Below are 19,473 nucleotides of genomic sequence, written 5' to 3'. Positions count from 1 at the left end.
GAAAATTACATTTCTTACTGCTTCTATTTCTTATGGAAATTTTATCTTCTTGTGACATAAGCCAAATGTCCATAATGACCAGCTTCAAGCTGCATGATAGAAGAATGTTATGCTTGTCCTATGCTTGCCCCATAGGCAAGATCACATGCCTGTGCACAGGCGTAACTTCTGCTTCTGCATTGACTGTCTGCAGTGTCAAATCTGCAGAGAAAGGAGAACTGTGGCTGCTCATTTTTGTTAAATTTTGTGCACAAATGGGGATGCTGTGTTGGACTGGGCCATTACTAGGAAGTGAGGAGGTTTCCTCCACTAGGACAGCACATATCCTGTTTGCATTAGCAAAATTGCAAATTTATACAGCCCAGCCAACACTGACCAGAACAGCTTTAGGGGAAAGGCAAGAGAGGACTCATACAAGAGAACTCAATCCTTGAAGGTGAGAGAAGACTCTACGGGACAAGTCCCTGAGCATCTCATTTAATTAGAGTTGCTTTGAGCAGGGGATTCGACTGGATGACCACCAGAAGTTTCTTCCAGCCTGAATTACTTTCTGACTCTATGAAACGTATTTCTAAGTTCTTTATCAGCTTTCAACTAGCAGTTCCAAAAAGCAAAGATTCTCCCTCAAATGAGAGACAATACACGTATTACTTTTTCTCCTTTTGTTCTGCATTTACACTTTTCTCTTTTACTTGCATACAGCATGATGCAACGAAGGTCCAGCTTGCTGAATATACATGAGCATTACGTGCTGTGCACTTTAATGGTTTACAAAAAATAGTGTGCAGAAGTGAGCTTCAGAACTGGAAGTTATTATGAAGCCTAGGGCACCTACTGTGGAATAAGTGTAGGAGGATGAAAATATCAGTGGGTCCCACTTTAAAAGGCATTCATTTTAATGCTCTTCTTACATGTAGATGTAAAGGCTGCTCAGCAAACCAATAAACTTGGTGATGAGGAAATTACAGATAACTAACATAATACAATGAAAACATAGGCCCTTGTTACAGGCATTTGGGTGACGTGAGTCTGATTCAGGTGTTTTGCAAGATAAAGATAGTGGACTTTACAAATGAGTCCCCTGTGCATCTGGAAACACAGTAACTGTTCTGAATAAACAAATTTGCAGGAGGTTGCCAAGGCTTCTTAGGAAACTAGAACCTTTTTAGGCAATTGGCTAAACGTTGATCTCAAATGTTTGAGATTGATTTATTTTTGCTGTTATTGTCTGTCATAGTTGCTCAAAGAGTTTATTACCAGACCATCAATAAATTCACCTCTCTGGATCAGGAAATATCCCTTGATATGTTGAAGGCTTTGAGAATCAAAAGAAAAAAAAGGTAATTTTTTCTTTACAACAGACAATCTTAATGGGCATCAGCAGATCAGCTTAACCCCAGCCTCTTGTCATTTTCCCCTCCATTGATTACAGTTCTGAAAGTTTGTTTGATAGTTACACCTTTACTATTCTACACACTGAATAAAGAGAGTTAGATTTTCTGCACCTGATTGATATTCCTCTTGAGCAGTATATTACTCTGTGTACAGAGCTGGGAGAAATTGTCAGGTGTTGTAAACCAGTGAAGCTCCATGAATTCTGAAGGATTTATGATCATTTACACTAACTGCTGATATGACCTTTGTTTTCTATAACACTTCTTTCAAGGTAAGGTACAGACTATTGGCAAAAAAGGCGGAGAGAGTCCAGTCCTAAATGACTGATGTGGGAAAGAAACTTGAAAATTTAGCATTAGATTGGCAAATCCCGCTCCCCCCCCCCACCCCACCCCCCCAGTATGTCAATTTTTCAGCATTTTGTATTATGGATGCTAAGGGGAATTAAAAAATACAAATTCTTTTCTCTCTCCATCTACTCAATGAAAACAAATTTCAAATCCTAAAAAAAGATGGTATGTATGCAATTATTATGCATTGTTATTCACTTGAACCACAGAAATGATACCACATCTAGCCTAGTATTAATTTATATACTTTTTGAACCTGTGCACTTCCACCAGCATCTGCTTAAGTTTGGGAAAATGACCTGATAAAACCCTAATGGTACATTCTGCGATTCATACATGAATAGATTCTCCACTAGTGAGAAACTATTGTTTATAACAAAGACATAACAATTTCTTTTTTTTCTTCACTTTTTACTATAAAGCATTACAGCTATTGTAACTGAGGTATTCTGTTTAATCAGAAACTTTTGAGGAGTTCATAGGCCAAAGACTTTTATGCCTTTGTAAGATACATACAGTTTCTCCCCCCTAAAAAGTGGTGGGATCAGTAGCCCAGCTGAAGTGCATCTATACCAATGCATGCAGCATGGGCAACAAACAGGAGGAGCAGGAAGCCGTTGTGCAGCAGGAAACCTATGATATAGTTGCCATCACAGAAACATAGTAGGATGACCCACACAACTGGAGTGCTGCAATGGATGGCTATAAACTCTTCAGAAGGGATAGGCAAGGAAGGAGAGGCAGTGGGGTAGCCTTGTACATTAGGGACTGTTTTGATTGTCTAGAACTTAACAATGGTGATGATAGGGTTGAGCGTTTATGGGTAAGAATGAGGGGGAAGGCCAACAAGGCATATATCCTGGTGGGAGTCTGTTATAGACCACCCAACCAGGATGAAGAGGTGGACGAAGTATTCCATAAGCAGCTGGGAGAAGTCTCACGATCGCTAGCCCTTGTTCTCGTGGGGGACTTCAACCTACCAGATGCCTGCTGGAAATACAATACAGCAGAGAGGAAAGAGTGTCAGAGGTTCCTGGAGTGTGTGGAAGATAACTTCCTGACACAGCTGATGAGGGAGCCAACTAGGGAAGGCACCCCGCTGGACTTGTTTGTGAACAGAGAAGACCTAGTGGGTGATGTGACAGTTGGAGGCCGTCTTGGGCATAGTAATCATGAAATGATAGAGTTTTCAGTTCTTGGAGAAGTAAGGAGGGGAGTCAGCAGAACTGCTACCTTGGACTTCCAGAGGGCAGACTTTGACCTGTTCAGGAGCCTGGTTGGCAGAGTCCCTTGGGAGGCAGTCCCGAAGGGCAAAGGAGTCCAGGAAAGCTCCACATTCTTCAAGAAGGAAATCTCAAAGGCGCAGGAGCAGGCCGTCCCCATGTGCCAAAAGACAAGCCGGTGGGGCAGAAGACCAGCCTGTCTGAACAGAGAGCTTTGGCTGCAACTCAGGAATAAAAGGAGAATTTATGACCTTTGGGGGAAGGGGAAGGCAACTCAGGAGGACTACAAGGATGTCATGAGGTTATGCAGGGAGAGGACCGGAAGGGCCAAAGCCCAGATGGAACTTAAACTGGCTACTGCTGTAAAAGACAACACTAGATGTTTCTACAGATACATTAGCAACAAAAGGGGGGCTGAGGAGAATCTCCATCCTTTATTGGATGCCGGGGGGAAACATAGTGACAGAGGACAAGGAAAAGGCTGAGGTACTTAATGCCTTGTATGCCTCAGTCTTAATAGTCAGAGCAGTTGTTCTCAGGATAGCTAGCCCCCTGAGCTGGAAGACAGGGGAGGGGATCGAGTGCACCCTCACTAAGTTTGCAGATGACACCAAGTTGGGTGGAAGTGTCGATCTGCTGGAGGGTAGCAAGGCTCTACAGAGGGATTTGGATGGGTTGGATCGATGGGCTGAGGCTAACTGCATGAGATTAAACAAGGCTAAGTGCAGTGTCCTGCACTTGGGTCACAACAACCCCATGCAACGCTACAGGCTGGGGGAGGAGTGCGTGCAGAGCTGCCTGGCGGAAAAGGACCTGTGACTGTTGGTTGACAGCCGCCTGAACATGAGCCAGCAGTGTGCCCAGGTGGCCAAGAAGGCCAATAGCATCCTGGCTTGTACCAGAAATAGCGTGGCCAGCAGGACTAGGGAAGTGATTGTCCCCTTGTACTTGGCACTGGTGAGGCTGCACCTTGAATACTGTGTTCAGTTTTGGGCCCCTCACTACAAGAAGGACATTGTGATGCTGGAGCGTGTCCAAAGAAGGGCAACAAAGTTGGTGAAGGGTCTGGAGCACAAGTCTTATGAAGAACAGCTGAGGGAGCTGGAGTTGTTTAGCCTGGAGAAGAGGAGGCTGAGGGGAGACCTTATTGCTCTGTACAACTACCTGAAAGAAGGTTGTAGCGAGGTGGGGGTCAGTCTCTTCTCCCAGGTAAAAGCGACAGGACTACAGGAAACGGCCTCAAGTTGCACCAGGGGTGGTTGAAGTTGGATATTAGGAAAAACTTCTTCACTGAAAGGGTAGTCAGGCATTGGAACAGGCTGCCCAGGGAAGTGGTTGAGTCCCCATCCCTGGAGGTATTTAAAAGGTGTGTAGATGTAGTGCTTAGGGACATGGTTTGGTGGTGGACTTGGCAGTGCTAGGTGAACAGCTGGACTTGATCTTAAAGGTCCTTTCCAACCTAAACAATTCTATGACTCTATGATTCTATATATGTGTATGAAGACAGATCTCTAAATAGGTAACTGTGGATGATGCTCAGGTATATCTGCCTTTGAGTGTTATCCTTTTATTACTGTTTCCTCACTTTCTGACATGAAGTGATGGAAACTGCTTGGATCACTGCTTTTTCCTACCACTACCGAGTTTACAGTTGAAAATATGAAACATACAGTCCTTTCATCCTTACAAAGTTGTGGGTACTGGAAAACAATCTCTCAATAATTGAAGCAGAAAATAGCACTAAATTTTAAAATCATATTAATATGTATTATTATGTATAACCAAATATATTTACTCCTTCAATAGATGGCTATATTTAGCTACAGTTGTTACAGCATTATTCCAATTCTACCATGTCAATGATGGTGATTTGCATTTTTTTATTTAAATAGTTCCTGAAGATATTCTTAAGATGAACACAAAATCAACTTCTAATTTCTGAATGACATCTATAAACTGTTTTTTAGGAGTCTTATATCTAAATGGCCACGAATGCATTCGGTGTATAGGATATATGCCTCTTTCATTTCATACTTTTATTTTTTGAAAAACAGCATGTAGAATATTTTTCTCAACTCAGGGGTTTATCTTCTAAATACAAATCCAGGAAAATATGTTCATCTAAACCTAGAAAGAATTAAATATACAGGCTAAGTTATAAGCTTGCAAATTCCAGGGCTTGTGGAGACATTAGTATATATTGTTTCAGGGTCAGTCTATAGTGTGAATGTCACTCTTCTGTCCCTTGATGAATATCTGTCAGTGACAGCAACTACATGGTATTAAAGCATCAGTGTTGTGACTCTGCTAATTTCTGGAACCAATCTTTGGATTATGTGGTGTTATTTTGTGAGTGTTACCAAATGGTTTTATGCTATTTCTTTTAAACCTAAGAAAGTGAAGTTAACTGACTCTTAAATTTGGTGAAGTAGAGAGAATACTGCTTTCAGAGCTTGTGGAAAGCAGAGCTGTGTGGATCTGATGCTGAATAACTGTTTTCTTAGTATTCACTGTCATTAATCCTTTTCAGTTCTTAAAATTCATAACCTTGAATAGTTTTCTAAATCACATTTGTTTTTTAGCTAATGCTTCGATGTCTTCTTAGCCTATTTCATGGCGGTAGACTGTAATCAGTAAAAAACAAGATTCATCCATGTTTCAAATGTGACAGAAGAGTCTCTTTTGGCATGGATTTCATTTTCTCTAAATTAACTTTCTCTAAATTAACTCAAATTCAAATCAGCTTTGGCAGATGAAAAACTTTCAGACTCTGTAAGATGTCTTTTGAACAACAAATATTTTTGAAGCCTAGCTGATTGCACCTGGTATTAGCATAGTGCCTGAGAATACCAGTAATGAACTAGTACCCGCTTGTATGAGATGCCATACAAACACAATGCAGAGATTTTTGAGGAGAAAGAGCTTCCTTCACGTTTACACCAAAGGACCCAACACTCCAGCTGTGTGCCTTCACTCAACTTTGGGAGATGTAATCTGGTGTGATCTGAACCAAAATGAACATTCAAAATCATTTCAACCCTGTTACAGAGCATGAAAAACAAAACATATCTGTCAGGGAGCAGGGACGAAGGCTGCAGGGCTGGGGATAGTAGGGAATCCTGCCTGCCTGCCAAAACACACCGACCAGCAACTGCCACGGCAAGCATGGGACCAAGAAGGACTTGGATAATAGTGAGGGCATTCAAAGGTTATTTTCCTGACATTTTCTAATCAAAACAAAACAACACAACACACAATACTGTCCTTCTTCAAGCTATTTATTTGAAATGGGAGTTTTTATTGCAGTTCTGCTCTCCATAGAACAAGCGTTTTTAATGGGAGAAAAATAAACAAACCCTGTTTTAATAACAAAACTTACCAGAATTCTGTTGACATCGAAGCAGTTCCACCATCTCTACTAACAAATAATACAGATCAATCAAAAAAGTTTACAACAGAGCAAGGTGGGGTAGTATACTGAGTAAAGAAACACAAAGAACCTCAAAAAAATTTTTACTTTTCAGAGATTTCCTGCAACATTAAGGGCTTGTTGTCTTTTACCTTACAACTCATTATAAGATATTTTCAGTGGAAAGCTGGTCGAGCTTGCAAAAGTCACTTTAAATATACTAGTTAAGACCTCTGGAAAAGGGGAAAAAATGGAGAGAAATCTCCTAGTGAAATTTTGGACCTTATTTGCGCAGCTTGAACTGGTAACTGATACAGTATTTACTCCTGTGAGTTCTGATGTTGTCTGCTCTGATATAACTGTCTTTATAGCTCCACAAACAGCTGCACAAAGCCCATGGCCCCTGGCTTAAATCTCAGCCCACTCCATTGCTTTCCATTTCAGGAACATCTTTCATAGTAGCTAGAGTCACAAGACAAGGTTTGAAAAGGCAGGTTTTATTGCATAGGTATAGCTGAATGCCAACAATGCTGGAGCCTATACCAGATTTTGATGGCAAATTCTCTCAAAGTACAAGTCATTAGACTTTGCTGTGCTTTCCCAGTTCTCTGCTCGTGGCAGTTGGCTTTGATGCAGCATGGCCCACCTGGCCACAGGACTGGCACCACCTTTCAATCAGGGTAGCACAGCAAAATGTGGTGCACAAGTCTGCGCTACTGCAGTGTCCTCATGCCTGCCCTGCCAAGCAATCCTAGTCTGCTTTGCAGGAGGTTTTGGCAGCAGTTAAATAAAATGTGAAGTTGTGTCTACTTATTACAGCACAAAAATTAGGTAACTGGATGGGGAACTCCTGTTATTTATGGAGGCTGCTTTAATTCCTGGTTCTTTGGAGTTCAGGCAATTAATCCCTGCTTTGATGACTGCATGCACAAAAAAGACCCTTTATGAGAAGGTAGAAGGAGAAGTAGAAATATAGTGGTGAAAACTGAAGTAGGTCCAGCTGGAATAGCCAGCTGTCCTGGGCAGCAGCTGTCCCTTCCAGGACAAAATGAACATACTGGACAAGCCTGGCAGGTCTAATTAGATAAGAGGCTCCTGGATAATGGCAGTTTTGCCTGTGTGAGATCTGAAGGGCCTCACTGTCCTCTGAATTTGTGAGAGACTGGAAAACATCATAAGGTACATTGATTAACATGAACGCACTCCTCTTTCTCCAAACACAAATGAATTTTGCAAGCTGAGGTAGCTGTGTGTCAAATTTGTCAACAGATGTGGTCTCCTGCACTGAGGCATGCATTCTTTATTTAGCATTGCTCACCACCAAGATTATCTCCCTTTAAAGATGATGTCATGTTTTCATCCTACATATTATCCCTCTACAGCTATATTTTTTGGCACGTAAAGCCATCCAAAGCTGGAATCCCATCCTCTGAATAGGCAAAATGCCACTGTAGCAGATGGGTGAGCAATGAAACTAGCACAAGTGACAAGTCAGACCATATCATGGTAGCTTCCTTTCCAGGAACAAGGAAATGGCATTCAGTGGAGTTGTTCAGCACCTAAAATACAGGTATAATGGTATTATTAATTGATTCTTGATGTTAATGTTGAAGAATGCAAGTTATCAAACACAGGCTCAGACAATGAGAAAAGTGTTTTTGTAGTTACTTTGGATGGGAGTTGCACAGAAGAAAATACTGAGTCAATAAATTATTTTTCTAATTCATTTTCTGAAGTAAAGAGTTTTTCCTATGTCGTGGATGGAGTGAGACTGCACTCATAAGTTTATTGTATATTTATTGTATATAGTAAATGTGACAGTGGTTTAACAAGATTAACTCATAGTCATATTTACATACTGACTGCGTATGTTAGTTTCTTCCAAATTTGGCTTGAGTCAGACATTGACCAGCACTGTGGTTAGGTGGACACATTGCCATAAATTAGCTATTGGCTATTGTGTTGTTATCTGTCTCCCCCAAACCCACTTTGAGCTGGATGCATCCATCATGACTACCACTGGTGATTATCGCTTGAGCAGGATTACGGAAAACGTCAGGTCAGGGTGGGGGGGTTGGCAGGGGAGCAGGGAGAGCACACTGCCACAGCTTAAACACATTACTGAATGAATGAATTCTTGCTTAGCCTGAAATGCAGGAAAAACATATCCATGAAATAAACAATGTGGAAAATTCTTTACAAATTTAACAGTATCAGTAGGTCTGATCTGGAATGGTTCTTAAGAACTCACTCAGTCAAACAAATGAGATTTGTTTTTGTTTTTGTTTTTTTTAATAACCCTACAAGAATTAAAATTTCTAAATTAAAAAGTATTTCTCCATGTCTCTTTAAAAAGAAAGGAAGTGAGAAAACTACAATATAAAGTTCCAGAGCTTCTCTTTGCTTTCAGAAAAGCATCTCTACTTTGAAAGTTAGGAAAGTGTTATTCATGTTTCCCTTTTTTTAAAGTAACTGATTAGCATTCTTGTTATATATTTTTATACTATTCAGTTATATAAATATAGTTTAAGACATCTGTTATATCAGGTTTCAGGCATCTTACCATTGGTGAATTGATTAGAAAACACAGGATTGCTTCTAACAAGATTGCTTGCAACAAGTTGTAACAAGGTATCTTTTTTCTGAACTCAGACATGATACATGTTTTAAAAGAAGGAAACAAAAAAAAGAAAAGTCTTAAGTATTACACTGGCTTCATTTTCTTTTATGCTAACAATAGTGAAAAATGAAGTATTAAGCAACCTTGGAAATAAACATATTTTATACACGATTTAAATTCAATGTCTACAGAATATCTCTATATTGTTGGTAAATAGGAGTTAGTATAGCAGACTTATCCCCAGTGTCATTGCATTTTAGGCATAAGTGTGTCCTATTGTATAGTTGATATTCATATGAGGCACCAAAAAAAAAAGAATAAATACCTAGAATAGTGTCTGTTGTCCATGTGCTTAGGCACTGAAGTATCTGCATCTGCCACCAGGGAGGGATATATAAACATTAGACAACAGCTAGGGAATATTTTGTGTTGCCACCTTATTTCTGGCAAAATGAGACTTGCAAAGATGTCACTGATGAATGCTGTGATTTCTGTTTCCCTGCTCAGGAGAGGAGTCACTCACAATTTTTGTGGACAAACGGAAGCTGAGCAAGAGGTCAGAAGGAAGTGATCCCAGCACAAACAGCTCTGCTGTGAATCTGGAGACCCTGCACCAGCTCGCAGCCTCCTACTTCATTGACAGGGACAGCACACTGCGCAGACTCCACCACATCCAGATTGCCTCCACTGCCATAAAGGTAGGGGAAATCCTCTAGGACCAGCCTGCAGATGTGTTCCCAGATTCACTACCTGCTTCTCAGGAGAAATGTGTTTTGATTAGCAAAAAAAGATTTCTTAGCAAAACAATAATTTTTGTTCTAAACTATTTTACCTGAATCAAACCATTCATTGATAATGAAGATTCTATCTTAGAAGAGGGTCTAGCACACTAAAGTTATTACTCTTGATGACCAATACATAATTTGAATGATACTAATGGCCCTTATAGAAGTATTTGGTCATTGAGACAATCTCCTTTACATGTGCGCTCAGCAACTGCATTTATAGGCAGACTTATATCTGTGTATGGGCGCATACAGTTCCCTCCTGTTTCTTTTTTTCTTTCTTTTTCTTCTTTTTTTTTTTTTTTTTTCCAACATAGTTATTGTACTCCTGTGACTGAAATGTTTTTTTTTTTTTTAACATTTTTTTTTTTTTACTGACCTTTGGAACAATTTAGAGCTCTTGGTTCTACAGTTTTGTGGAGGCACATCTTATTTTCTGTTAGGAACTTATTTTACTACAGTTTGTCTGTCAAAGCATCCTGCCTACTGACTGCTGTAGGTTACTCATAACACTGGAGGATGCTTGGCTAAGATCAGTGCCCTGGTAGGTATTATATAAAGCAACAACTGTTCTTTTGAGCAGCTCTCAGCCTAATGTTCCTTATTTGAAATCATACAATCATAGAATCGCTAAGGTTGGAAAAGACCCTTAAGATCATCGAGTCCAACTGTTAACCTAACACTGCCAAGTCCATCACTAAGCCATGTCCTCAGACACCACGTCTACCCATCTTTTAAATACCTCCAGGGATGGAGACTCAACCACCTCCCTGGGCAGCCTGTTCCAATGCCTGACCACCCTTTCGGTTGAAGAAGTTTTTCCTAATATCCAACGTAAACTTCCCCTGGCACAGCTTGAGGCCATTTCCTCTCATCCTGTCACTCGTTACTAGGGAGAAGAGACCGACCCCCACCTCACTACAACCATCTTTCAGGTAGTTGTAAAGAGCAATAAGGTCTCCCCTCAGCCTCCTCTTCTCCACACTAAACAACCCCAGTTCCCTCAGCCGCTCCTCATAAGACTTGTGCTCCAGACCCTTCACCAGCTTCGTTGCCCTTCTTTGGACACGCTCCAGCACCTCGATGTCCTTCTTGTAGTGAGGGGCCCAAAACTGAACACAGTACTTGAGGTGCGGCCTCACCAGTGCCGAGTACAGGGGCACTATCACCTCCCTGGTCCTGCTGGCCACACTGTTCTTGATACAGGCCAGGATGCCATTGGCCCTCTTGGCCACCTGAGCACACTGCTGGCTCATGTTCAGGCGGCTGTCAACCAACAGTCACAGGTCCTTTTCCGCCAGGCAGCTCTGCACGCACTCCTCCCCCAGCCTGTAGCGTTGCATGGGATTGTTGTGACCCAAGTGCAGGACACTGCACTTAGCCTTGTTGAATCTCATGCAGTTGGCCCCAGCCCAGTGATCCAGCCTGCCCAGGTCTCTCTGGAGGGCCTTCCTACCCTCCAGCAGATCGACACTTCCACCCAACTTGGTGTCATCTGCAAACTTACTGAGGGTGCACTCCATCCCCTCATCCAGATCATCAATGAAGATATTGAACAGGACTGGCCCCAACACTGAGCCCTGGGGAACACCACTCGTGACCGGCCGCCAACTGGATTGGACTCCATTCACCACCACTCTCTGGGCTCAGCCGTCCAGCCAGTTTTTAACCCAGCGTAGTGTGTACCCATCCAAGCCATGTGCAGCCAGCTTCTCCAGGAGAATGCTGTGGGAGACTGTGTCAAAGGCCTTACCAAAGTCCAAGTAGACAACATCCACAGCCTTCCGATCATCCACTAAGTGGGTCACCTTGTCATAGAAGGAGACCAGGTTAGTGAAACAGGACCTCCCTTTCATGAACCTATGCTGGCTGAGCCTGATCCCTCGGTTGTCCCGCACAGCGATCCAGCCTGTCAAGGTCCCTTTGTAGATCCTTCCTACCCTCCAGTAGAACAACACTTCCACCCACTTGGTGTCATCTGCAAACTTACTGAGGGTGCACTCAATCTCCTCATCCAGATCATCAATGAAGATGTTGAACAGGACCAGCCCCAATACTGAGCCCTTGGGAACACCACTTGTGACCGGCCGCCAACTGGATTGGACTCCATTCACCACCAAATAAATAACCTCTCTCAGTTCATTTCCAGCATTGAAGAGTAAATAAAATTTTAACTTGCAGTTGAGTATGCATTAATTATGAAGCTTTTAACGTAAGATGTGATTTAGAATCCATTCCGCTCATTGGATCTTTCCACTGGTAACTAAGGTCTTCATTAAAGACCATCTGAAGCCAACTGCAGTTTCCAACTACCTTAGCTGTTATTCAAGTAAATATAAATTTACTTCCTTGGGAATGCCAGGGCTTTTACAGTGAGATGGATACAACCAGAATTTGTGGTTCAGCAGCACCTGTTCAGTTTGGCTGCTCGTATATGGAGGATATTCCTCCTGTCCCATCCATTGTGGGCTGATGGCATGGCAGCTATCCCCAGCTCAGAGCTGGTCATCCGCAGGTGCAGGATGGTATTTGGCTATTCAGGCAGTAGAGCTGAAAATGCAGCAGAACGAACACAGAGTTCGATCTCATCTGAGGGTTGCCCATTGGATCACACAGTCTTGCTGCAGACCATCATACTACCCATCCCTCTGATCTGACTTATCTTCATAATCTTATTGTTTATTATGTAGATGTACAGAAACCTCTAAAACTAGGCTCCTTCCGTCAACCCACATGCAAAACTTTCCTTCTATATTAAGATAATTTATGGCTGAAACCAGTGGTAACTGAAGTGATAGAACATATAAATGTAGAGACAAAACAGCGTCTGAAAGAAATTTCTCCTTTCTCTTCAGTGAATTTTTTTTAAAGCAAATTTGTGTCATAATGCAATATTCAACCCTGCTTGCTATCAATTTATGTAATGAACCTTCTGCGTGTCCAAAGTTTTTTACAAACACTACAAAATGACTAAGTTTTCTCTCCACCCCCTCAGATAGATAAAAATGCAAGCTGTAGTCCATCAGCAAGTCTGATTTAGTTAATTGACTGCAGGGGTCTCTAGAAAATGGTTCTCAGATCAGATGCAACAGTGCTGATACATGAAACCCTTGCTTTTTAGCTTGCTTTCATTGAGACACGGGGAGCATTTGCATTACAAATTTCTATTGTCAAAACACTTAACTGAACAAAAAAACTGCTTCTGTTGAAAACTAGGAACACAAAAGCAGCCAGGGAAGGCATTTTTTTGTTATCTCCCCACACAGATTTTTGAAACACTGCTGTTTTTAAATTGGAAAACCCTCAAGTGAAGTTCCAGATCCATGGTGTAAATAGCATATTTCAAGATCATTTATTAAAACATATATACTGACATCTGACTTAGACCACAGGCTTTCTGTAGAGCTACAGAGACAGGTCTCTATGTTCCAGCAGATCAGCTTGAGGGCTGATTCGGGAGAAGTGACACCCTGGGGGACCTGAGGACCAGGGTGGCCATCAGCCAGCTCTGTGCCTCCCCCTCCTGGGCTGCTCCAGGGAGGAGAGTGAACCTAGTGCTTTTTACACAAGCAAACTACTGGGTGGCTTTTTAAGTCACAGCACTTTCTGTGTCTGGCTCGCTCACCACAGCTTTGCTCAAAGCCTTCCTCTGCATGAGAGATGGAACTGAGGATTTCCAAAGGGAGTCCAAAAAAAGCTCTCTCAGTTTACCATAACTCCCTTCTGACCAGCATCAAAGAAATCCAATAAAAAGGTGTTGCAACAGATTTAGAAATCCCTGAAATTCTGAATTTATATTAGAAGTTTTCCAAGTGATACAAAACCATTTTTTGACTGCTGACTAGTTAAAAAAAAAAAATCATGTTCAGAATCTATTTAGTATTTGATACTATAATTTTTTATTCACTCTTAGATAGCAATTCTGTGTCTTAAAACATAATTTGCATGTACATATAACTTCAATTCAGTGAAAAGAAAAAACAAAAAAAGATAGTTTATCTTTTGAATAGTTTGTTTTTGCTTCCTTTTTTGTCAGCCAATTTTATTTACATTTTTGGATGGCTTTTTATTATGCAGTATATTAGATTCTACCATACTAGCAGAGTTGTTTATATTTTAGGAAGAGAGAACTAAGAGTATTAATAATGATTCATATAACTCATACACTTACTAGGGAGAACTTAGCTATCCTTTTGGGAATGCGTATCTGAATAAAACAAAAAAAAATATACTGTTCGGAACAGGCAAGACTTGAAGCACAAATCAAAATACATGATATTTACAGATAAATCATAGCACTTGAGTGCACAAATGAGCTCTGCCACAAAGGTGTTCCTCGAGTTTTGGACTTTGAAATGAACAGGAGTCCTTTGTTAATATTTGCTTGTTGGCTTCTTTGATTGTTTGTTTTTCACATTTCCTGTGACTATGGGCAATCTTCAACAGCAGCAGTAGTTAGAAACAACTTTGCACAACTGTTTACACAACCATGTATTTGATATTTGTAGTGTTCTGACATGCCTATCCTGATGGTTGTGAAACCCCTAAAAAGATTATTTGAGAAGAGAGATTAAAAATACACTTTCCTTCCTTCAAAAACACAAACAAACAAACAAAGCCAACATTTTTCATTCCTTTTAGTTCCAAGATTGGTATAAGCCTCCCTTTTCAAGTTAGAAAAAGACTAGATCACTCCTCACACCTCTTTTTTCTATAGTTGTACCTGCAAAAAATGCATGTTTTCTCTTAAAAAGCACAAAGATAATACTTATAAACAACATTATGTGTCTCCTAAACAAGTTACTATATTAATTCTGTGCCCTTTCTTGTGATTTTTCTTTTCTCCTAACTTATCTGTCTTTTAGGCTGTCTGGTTTGGGGAAGGAGAAATTTTCTTTTTGGATGCATTGTAAATTGGTAACACATCAATAAGGTTTAATAATCATTTAGCAACAAAAATGTAATAATAACACTATGGGAAGAAATATTCTCTCATCTACAAGAACATGAAACAGCAAGAAAAAAACTAAGCATGCAGTAGTAGAGGGGGTCTTGAAGCTACCTTAAAAGCACCACTGAGAATGGATTTATCTAGAACAGGAAAGAGGATGAGCATTTAACAGAGCTATAGCAGTGCTCGATATGCTAGGATAGCAATGAGCAACTCACCCATTCACAAACTAGGGCTGTGTCTAGGTTTGGCCATTCAGTTCCTAACGTTTCCAGATTCTTCCTCTAGTGCTTCCTTAACAGATTAAGGCCTAAGGTCTTTACAGATGGAACATGGAGAGAGATCCATTAAGTCTCTTGAGTTACAGAGCCAAATCAACAATAGATCAAATATTAGATGAGACTGATCAAGCTCAATCAGTCTTCTGGAAGAAAATATATCACCAGCAATAAATATCTGTTTTCCCAAATTCTAAGAATTTGTCTTTGGAAAGTGACATGTAATGAAATATTTTTCTCCCTTATGTAATTAAAACAGTTAATACTTGAGCAATTATTATATTCTTTATTCAAATTCATTGAGATATGTGGTAGCTGATTTTTTTTCATACAGATCTTGATACATTATTTTGTGGGACTGATGCGGGAAGATAATATTTTGATAAGTTTTATAATTAAGCTTTTCTATCAAAATACTAAGTTATGTCACAGAGAAAGGAAAGCATTAAGAAGGGGGAAGTGAGATTTAACATTAAAGTCTTCATGTTTAATTCTTCTTTATCTGGTGAAAAACAATACCATTCAGAGCAAATCTGTTAATGTGCAGCACGAGGAAAGCAATGGAAGAGATGTATTTGATGAACCAAGTTTATTAATGAAATTTTTTTGTAATCAAGTTTGTTAGCTGTGATGTAATTCTCCTTAAAAATAACATAAGCACAACTGATTGAGGCTTCGCATTAATCACATAGACAATATATTGTTTATTCCACATTAAAAAAGGTAAAATCACTACATCACAACATTTTCCAACTGAAAATCAAATGTTTGTGGGAGCTACCCAGAGCCTATACCAATATTTAAACTAGTTAAAAGTCCCTGATACACAGATTCTTTCAATATTATTTTAATGCATGCATTGTAGTGTAGGTGGTTAGGCTCATATGCTAAATCAACAGTTTGCAGCCTCAAGGGCCTCATTGGAAACTCACCAAGTGCCTGAGGGCTGCATCTAATTTGCATATACATTTACATGAATGTACATCCTGTTGTGTTTGAAACAATACAGATCCAACGTTACTTTCTTTGCATACTCATTTTAGAAGCTTTTTCCCATGAAAATTTCTCTTCAGATGCAGTGATGGCTCTTAGGTCTCCCTGTTAACATCCCTGTTAGGATGATGGGGTATGCTCTCCTCTTGTTTAATAAAATCCTTTACACTTGGGGAAGCAGAATACAAATAAAGTCAGTACATGTTTTTCTTTCTTTCGCTGTGTGGTATCTTTAATGAGCAATATTCTCAGCTCTTCCAACTCAGCGTTGTTCTTGCTTCTGTACAGCCAGGCGAATTTACACCTATTGAAGGTCTAACCATAGCTTCCCAGGGGAAGGTGAAATGACCTGCAACCTAGGACTATGCAATGACCCTAATCCATATGTCTGACCTCTTTCCTTTGCTGATTGTTGGGTGGTGTAAAAAAGACATGAAGGTCACTAGTTACTGTAGCATCTACGGTGAGTCTGGCAACATGTCCTTTCATTGCCCACTGGCAGAATGACCTTCGTGTACTACACTGAGATCATGCATCCATACTCCTAACAACTAATTAGGAGACCTTTTCAATGGTGGGTAGATGGGAGAGGGCTGTGCATAGCACATCCAGATTTCATTCTGCTTTCTAAGTCTAATGCATCTGGGAGACAGCAGTATACTCCTGCTCAAAAATGCCCCTGATTCCTGTTTGCTAGAAGCTGTAATTCCACCACTGTCACTAATGAACTTCTGCACTAAGTCCAAACAATTGTGCAGAACAGATAAGAAATACATTGGTCTCATAGTAAATTAAATATTATTGAATACTCTCACTGCATTCTGCAAAAGGATAAACACAGTTATGTTAGGCAAGTATAACATTGCTGGTTAATAAAGAGAGGGTGTTACAGTAGTTGTCTTTTGGAGTGTATCTTCTTCCATTCCATAATACATTTTCTTTCAAGGGAGCTGGGGCAGGTGTAGGTGTTCTCTTAGGGTCCAAATAGCTGTGGGACAGCCACAGTGCAATAAAAGAACAGGAGGCAACAGAAGAACAGATGAATAAATCGAATTTTCCACCAGCTATTTACAGCCAGATTATAGCCCATTTATTCCATCTGAGTGAGAAAGAATAAACATCCTTGAGAATGTCCCTCTAATTTCAATTAAATTTTGTTGTGCAATTTGGTTTTTTCTTTCCCCAAAACACTTTTTTTGGTATGAGAGATTTAAGCACTTTTGTTGTCTCTGAAAACTTTAGATTACAAAGAGTTTATAAGAACAGGGCTCTGTTGTGATGGTAACTATATCTGATCATCTATAACTAACCCATGAATGACTCATGGTGGGCTGTTAGAGTGGAAACTTAAATGTAATGAAAATAGTTTCTCACTCAAAACTCAGACTGAAATCCAGGCCATTTTTTTTATTTCTTTGTTTTGTCTGAAAAAGCTTCTTTACTTCATTTTTTTTTCTTTCATACCTCATACTTATATGTGTTTTTCTGTGGATTCAAGTAACTGATGCAATCAAAAGTGGAAATGCTGAAATACTATAAAGCCTTGCACTTTTGTCAGATTTCTGGCAAATTCTAAGTGTAGATAGTTTTCACAATTTTGTATAAACAGCCAAATTTTTGAAGCTTTTGAAATCCAGATCTTGAACCCTTCTTGCCCTCACTTTCCCCAGTCAGTTTGTGGACAGGATTTAAGACTATATAGCTGAGAAACCTTGTAAATGACCAAAAATTGGAAAGCTCAAAAAAATTGTGCCCAGCAAGAGTTTTAAGTTGTAAAATCACAGCTGGAAACATTGGGCCAGAAAGACCTGTAATATCAGGTATTTGTTGACTCCATTGAAGAAATTAAATAGCAAATGTAAGTTTAATTAAACAAACCTAGGAAACTAAAAGCCAGAAATGATTGTCCCTTTTCAAAATTTTGTGGCTTCCCCATTGTGTAGGTATGGTGACATTACTTAAGCATGTTAAGGAAAAGCCACAGTACAGATTTTCAAAGACAAGTATTTTTCAGGTCCATTATGAAATCCCAAATTCTCCACTATCTTGGGAAGTCAGACTGCCCTCATACAAGACCAAAGCTTGAAATTTTCAAAGGGGGAGTTAAAAATGAAGATTTTCAGGAAATACATAGAAATTGTGCTCCCAAATCTTTGTCTTGATGTGGTGAACTCCCATGCAATTTTTGTGAAAATTAAATACTTTTACAGTTTACCTTGAAAAACTCACTCGTTATTAAAAGCTTCACAAAATCAGCTCACTATTTATATGACTAGGTGTGGATTTTTAAATTTAAATTTGGGTCATTATCTAATCTTACCAGAAGAACTGGGACCTGCAGTTAGGCATGTATCTTCTGTTACATTTTGGGCATCACCTAGCTCCTAAGGGTCTTTCAGTAACCTAAATTTAATTGTGGATTTCAATAGGCACGTTTAGACAGCTGGAATCAAAATGCTGACACTCGGCTCTTTGAGTCTGGCTAAACCACGCCACAAAGCATGGCACAGAGGCCATGTGCTAGTACATGGTGCTAACATCAATAAAATGTGAAACACAGGGCATGACCTGAAAGCTGTACCACAATGCTGTGCCCAGACAAATACATGTCAACAGGGTTTATTTGCTCAGAAGTAGCCCTGGACTTCCACAGCTATATCCCTTCTTTTTCTGAAGCTAGACCAATCTCAGGTAGCTAAGATATCTCTATACCACGTTCTGCTGCACAGCACAGGATTTGTGTTTGTCTCATTATAAAATTGAAATGCATGAGGCTTTATGCATTTATGTCTGGGACCTGTTGGAGATCTTTGGATCGAATTCACCATAGGTACAATGAAATCTTGTGACCGTTAACTAATTCTAAGAATATACTAAGTGCAAAGCTCAGGGATTTAGTTCCATCTCTTGTTCAAGAATTTAATGTGATAATATTAAAAGCGACCTTAGTTCATTTGGATAGTCGAGTTTTAATTAAATTGAAACTCCAGGGCTGCTTTCCCTAACAGGTAAGGTAGAGGTCAGCTCTTCAACTGGTGTAAAACATCACAATTCCTTTGAGAATCTGGCCCTCACTACTTCAGAGAGTGAGAGAAAAAGGGAAAATAAAGGACCAGCAAGTTAATGCAATAACATGTTTTACTAAATGCTCTCAGAATGCATACTCAGCAACATAATTGACACAATATATCACAGCAGCTGCAGCATGACAACCATAAAAGGATGTATTTTAGCAGCCTCTAATACAGACTACGCTGTCTCATTACGTTTTCAGCAATGTGCATAGAGGAGTAATGGGTGAAAGAAGTTATAACATCGCCAGCTAGTTGGTAACACAGCGTGAAGTGCTTTCAAAGCAACAAAATAGCACATAATAGAGATGCTAGTGTATGCATTTTGGAAAGACTTTAGATAACTATTCTTCACTTTAAAAAAATAAAAACAAAAACAACAACACAAAACAACAACA

At 39.9% G+C, this 19,473-nt stretch overlaps 1 protein-coding gene across 4 annotated transcripts in view; it reads left to right on the top strand.

Annotated features, from left to right (window-relative positions):
• The window catches only part of BRINP3 (BMP/retinoic acid inducible neural specific 3), a 227,506-nt gene that overhangs the window by 129,049 nt on the left and 78,984 nt on the right, over window positions 1–19,473 (top strand). For all 4 annotated transcript variants that reach the window (XM_009473679.2, XM_087732583.1, XM_087732584.1 and 1 more), the window contains one exon: window positions 9,505–9,695. In XM_009473679.2, coding sequence (XP_009471954.1) covers window positions 9,505–9,695 — 191 coding nt within the window. The remainder of the gene's footprint in view (window positions 1–9,504; window positions 9,696–19,473) is intronic.

Source organism: Nipponia nippon, unplaced genomic scaffold (genome assembly GCF_047370975.1).
Source record: "Nipponia nippon isolate SJK-2023a ecotype South Korea unplaced genomic scaffold, ASM4737097v1 scaffold_5, whole genome shotgun sequence".
NCBI classification, from domain to species: Eukaryota; Metazoa; Chordata; class Aves; order Pelecaniformes; family Threskiornithidae; genus Nipponia; species Nipponia nippon.
Note: the sequence above shows the minus strand (reverse complement) of the source record. Positions and strands in the feature narration are given on the sequence as shown.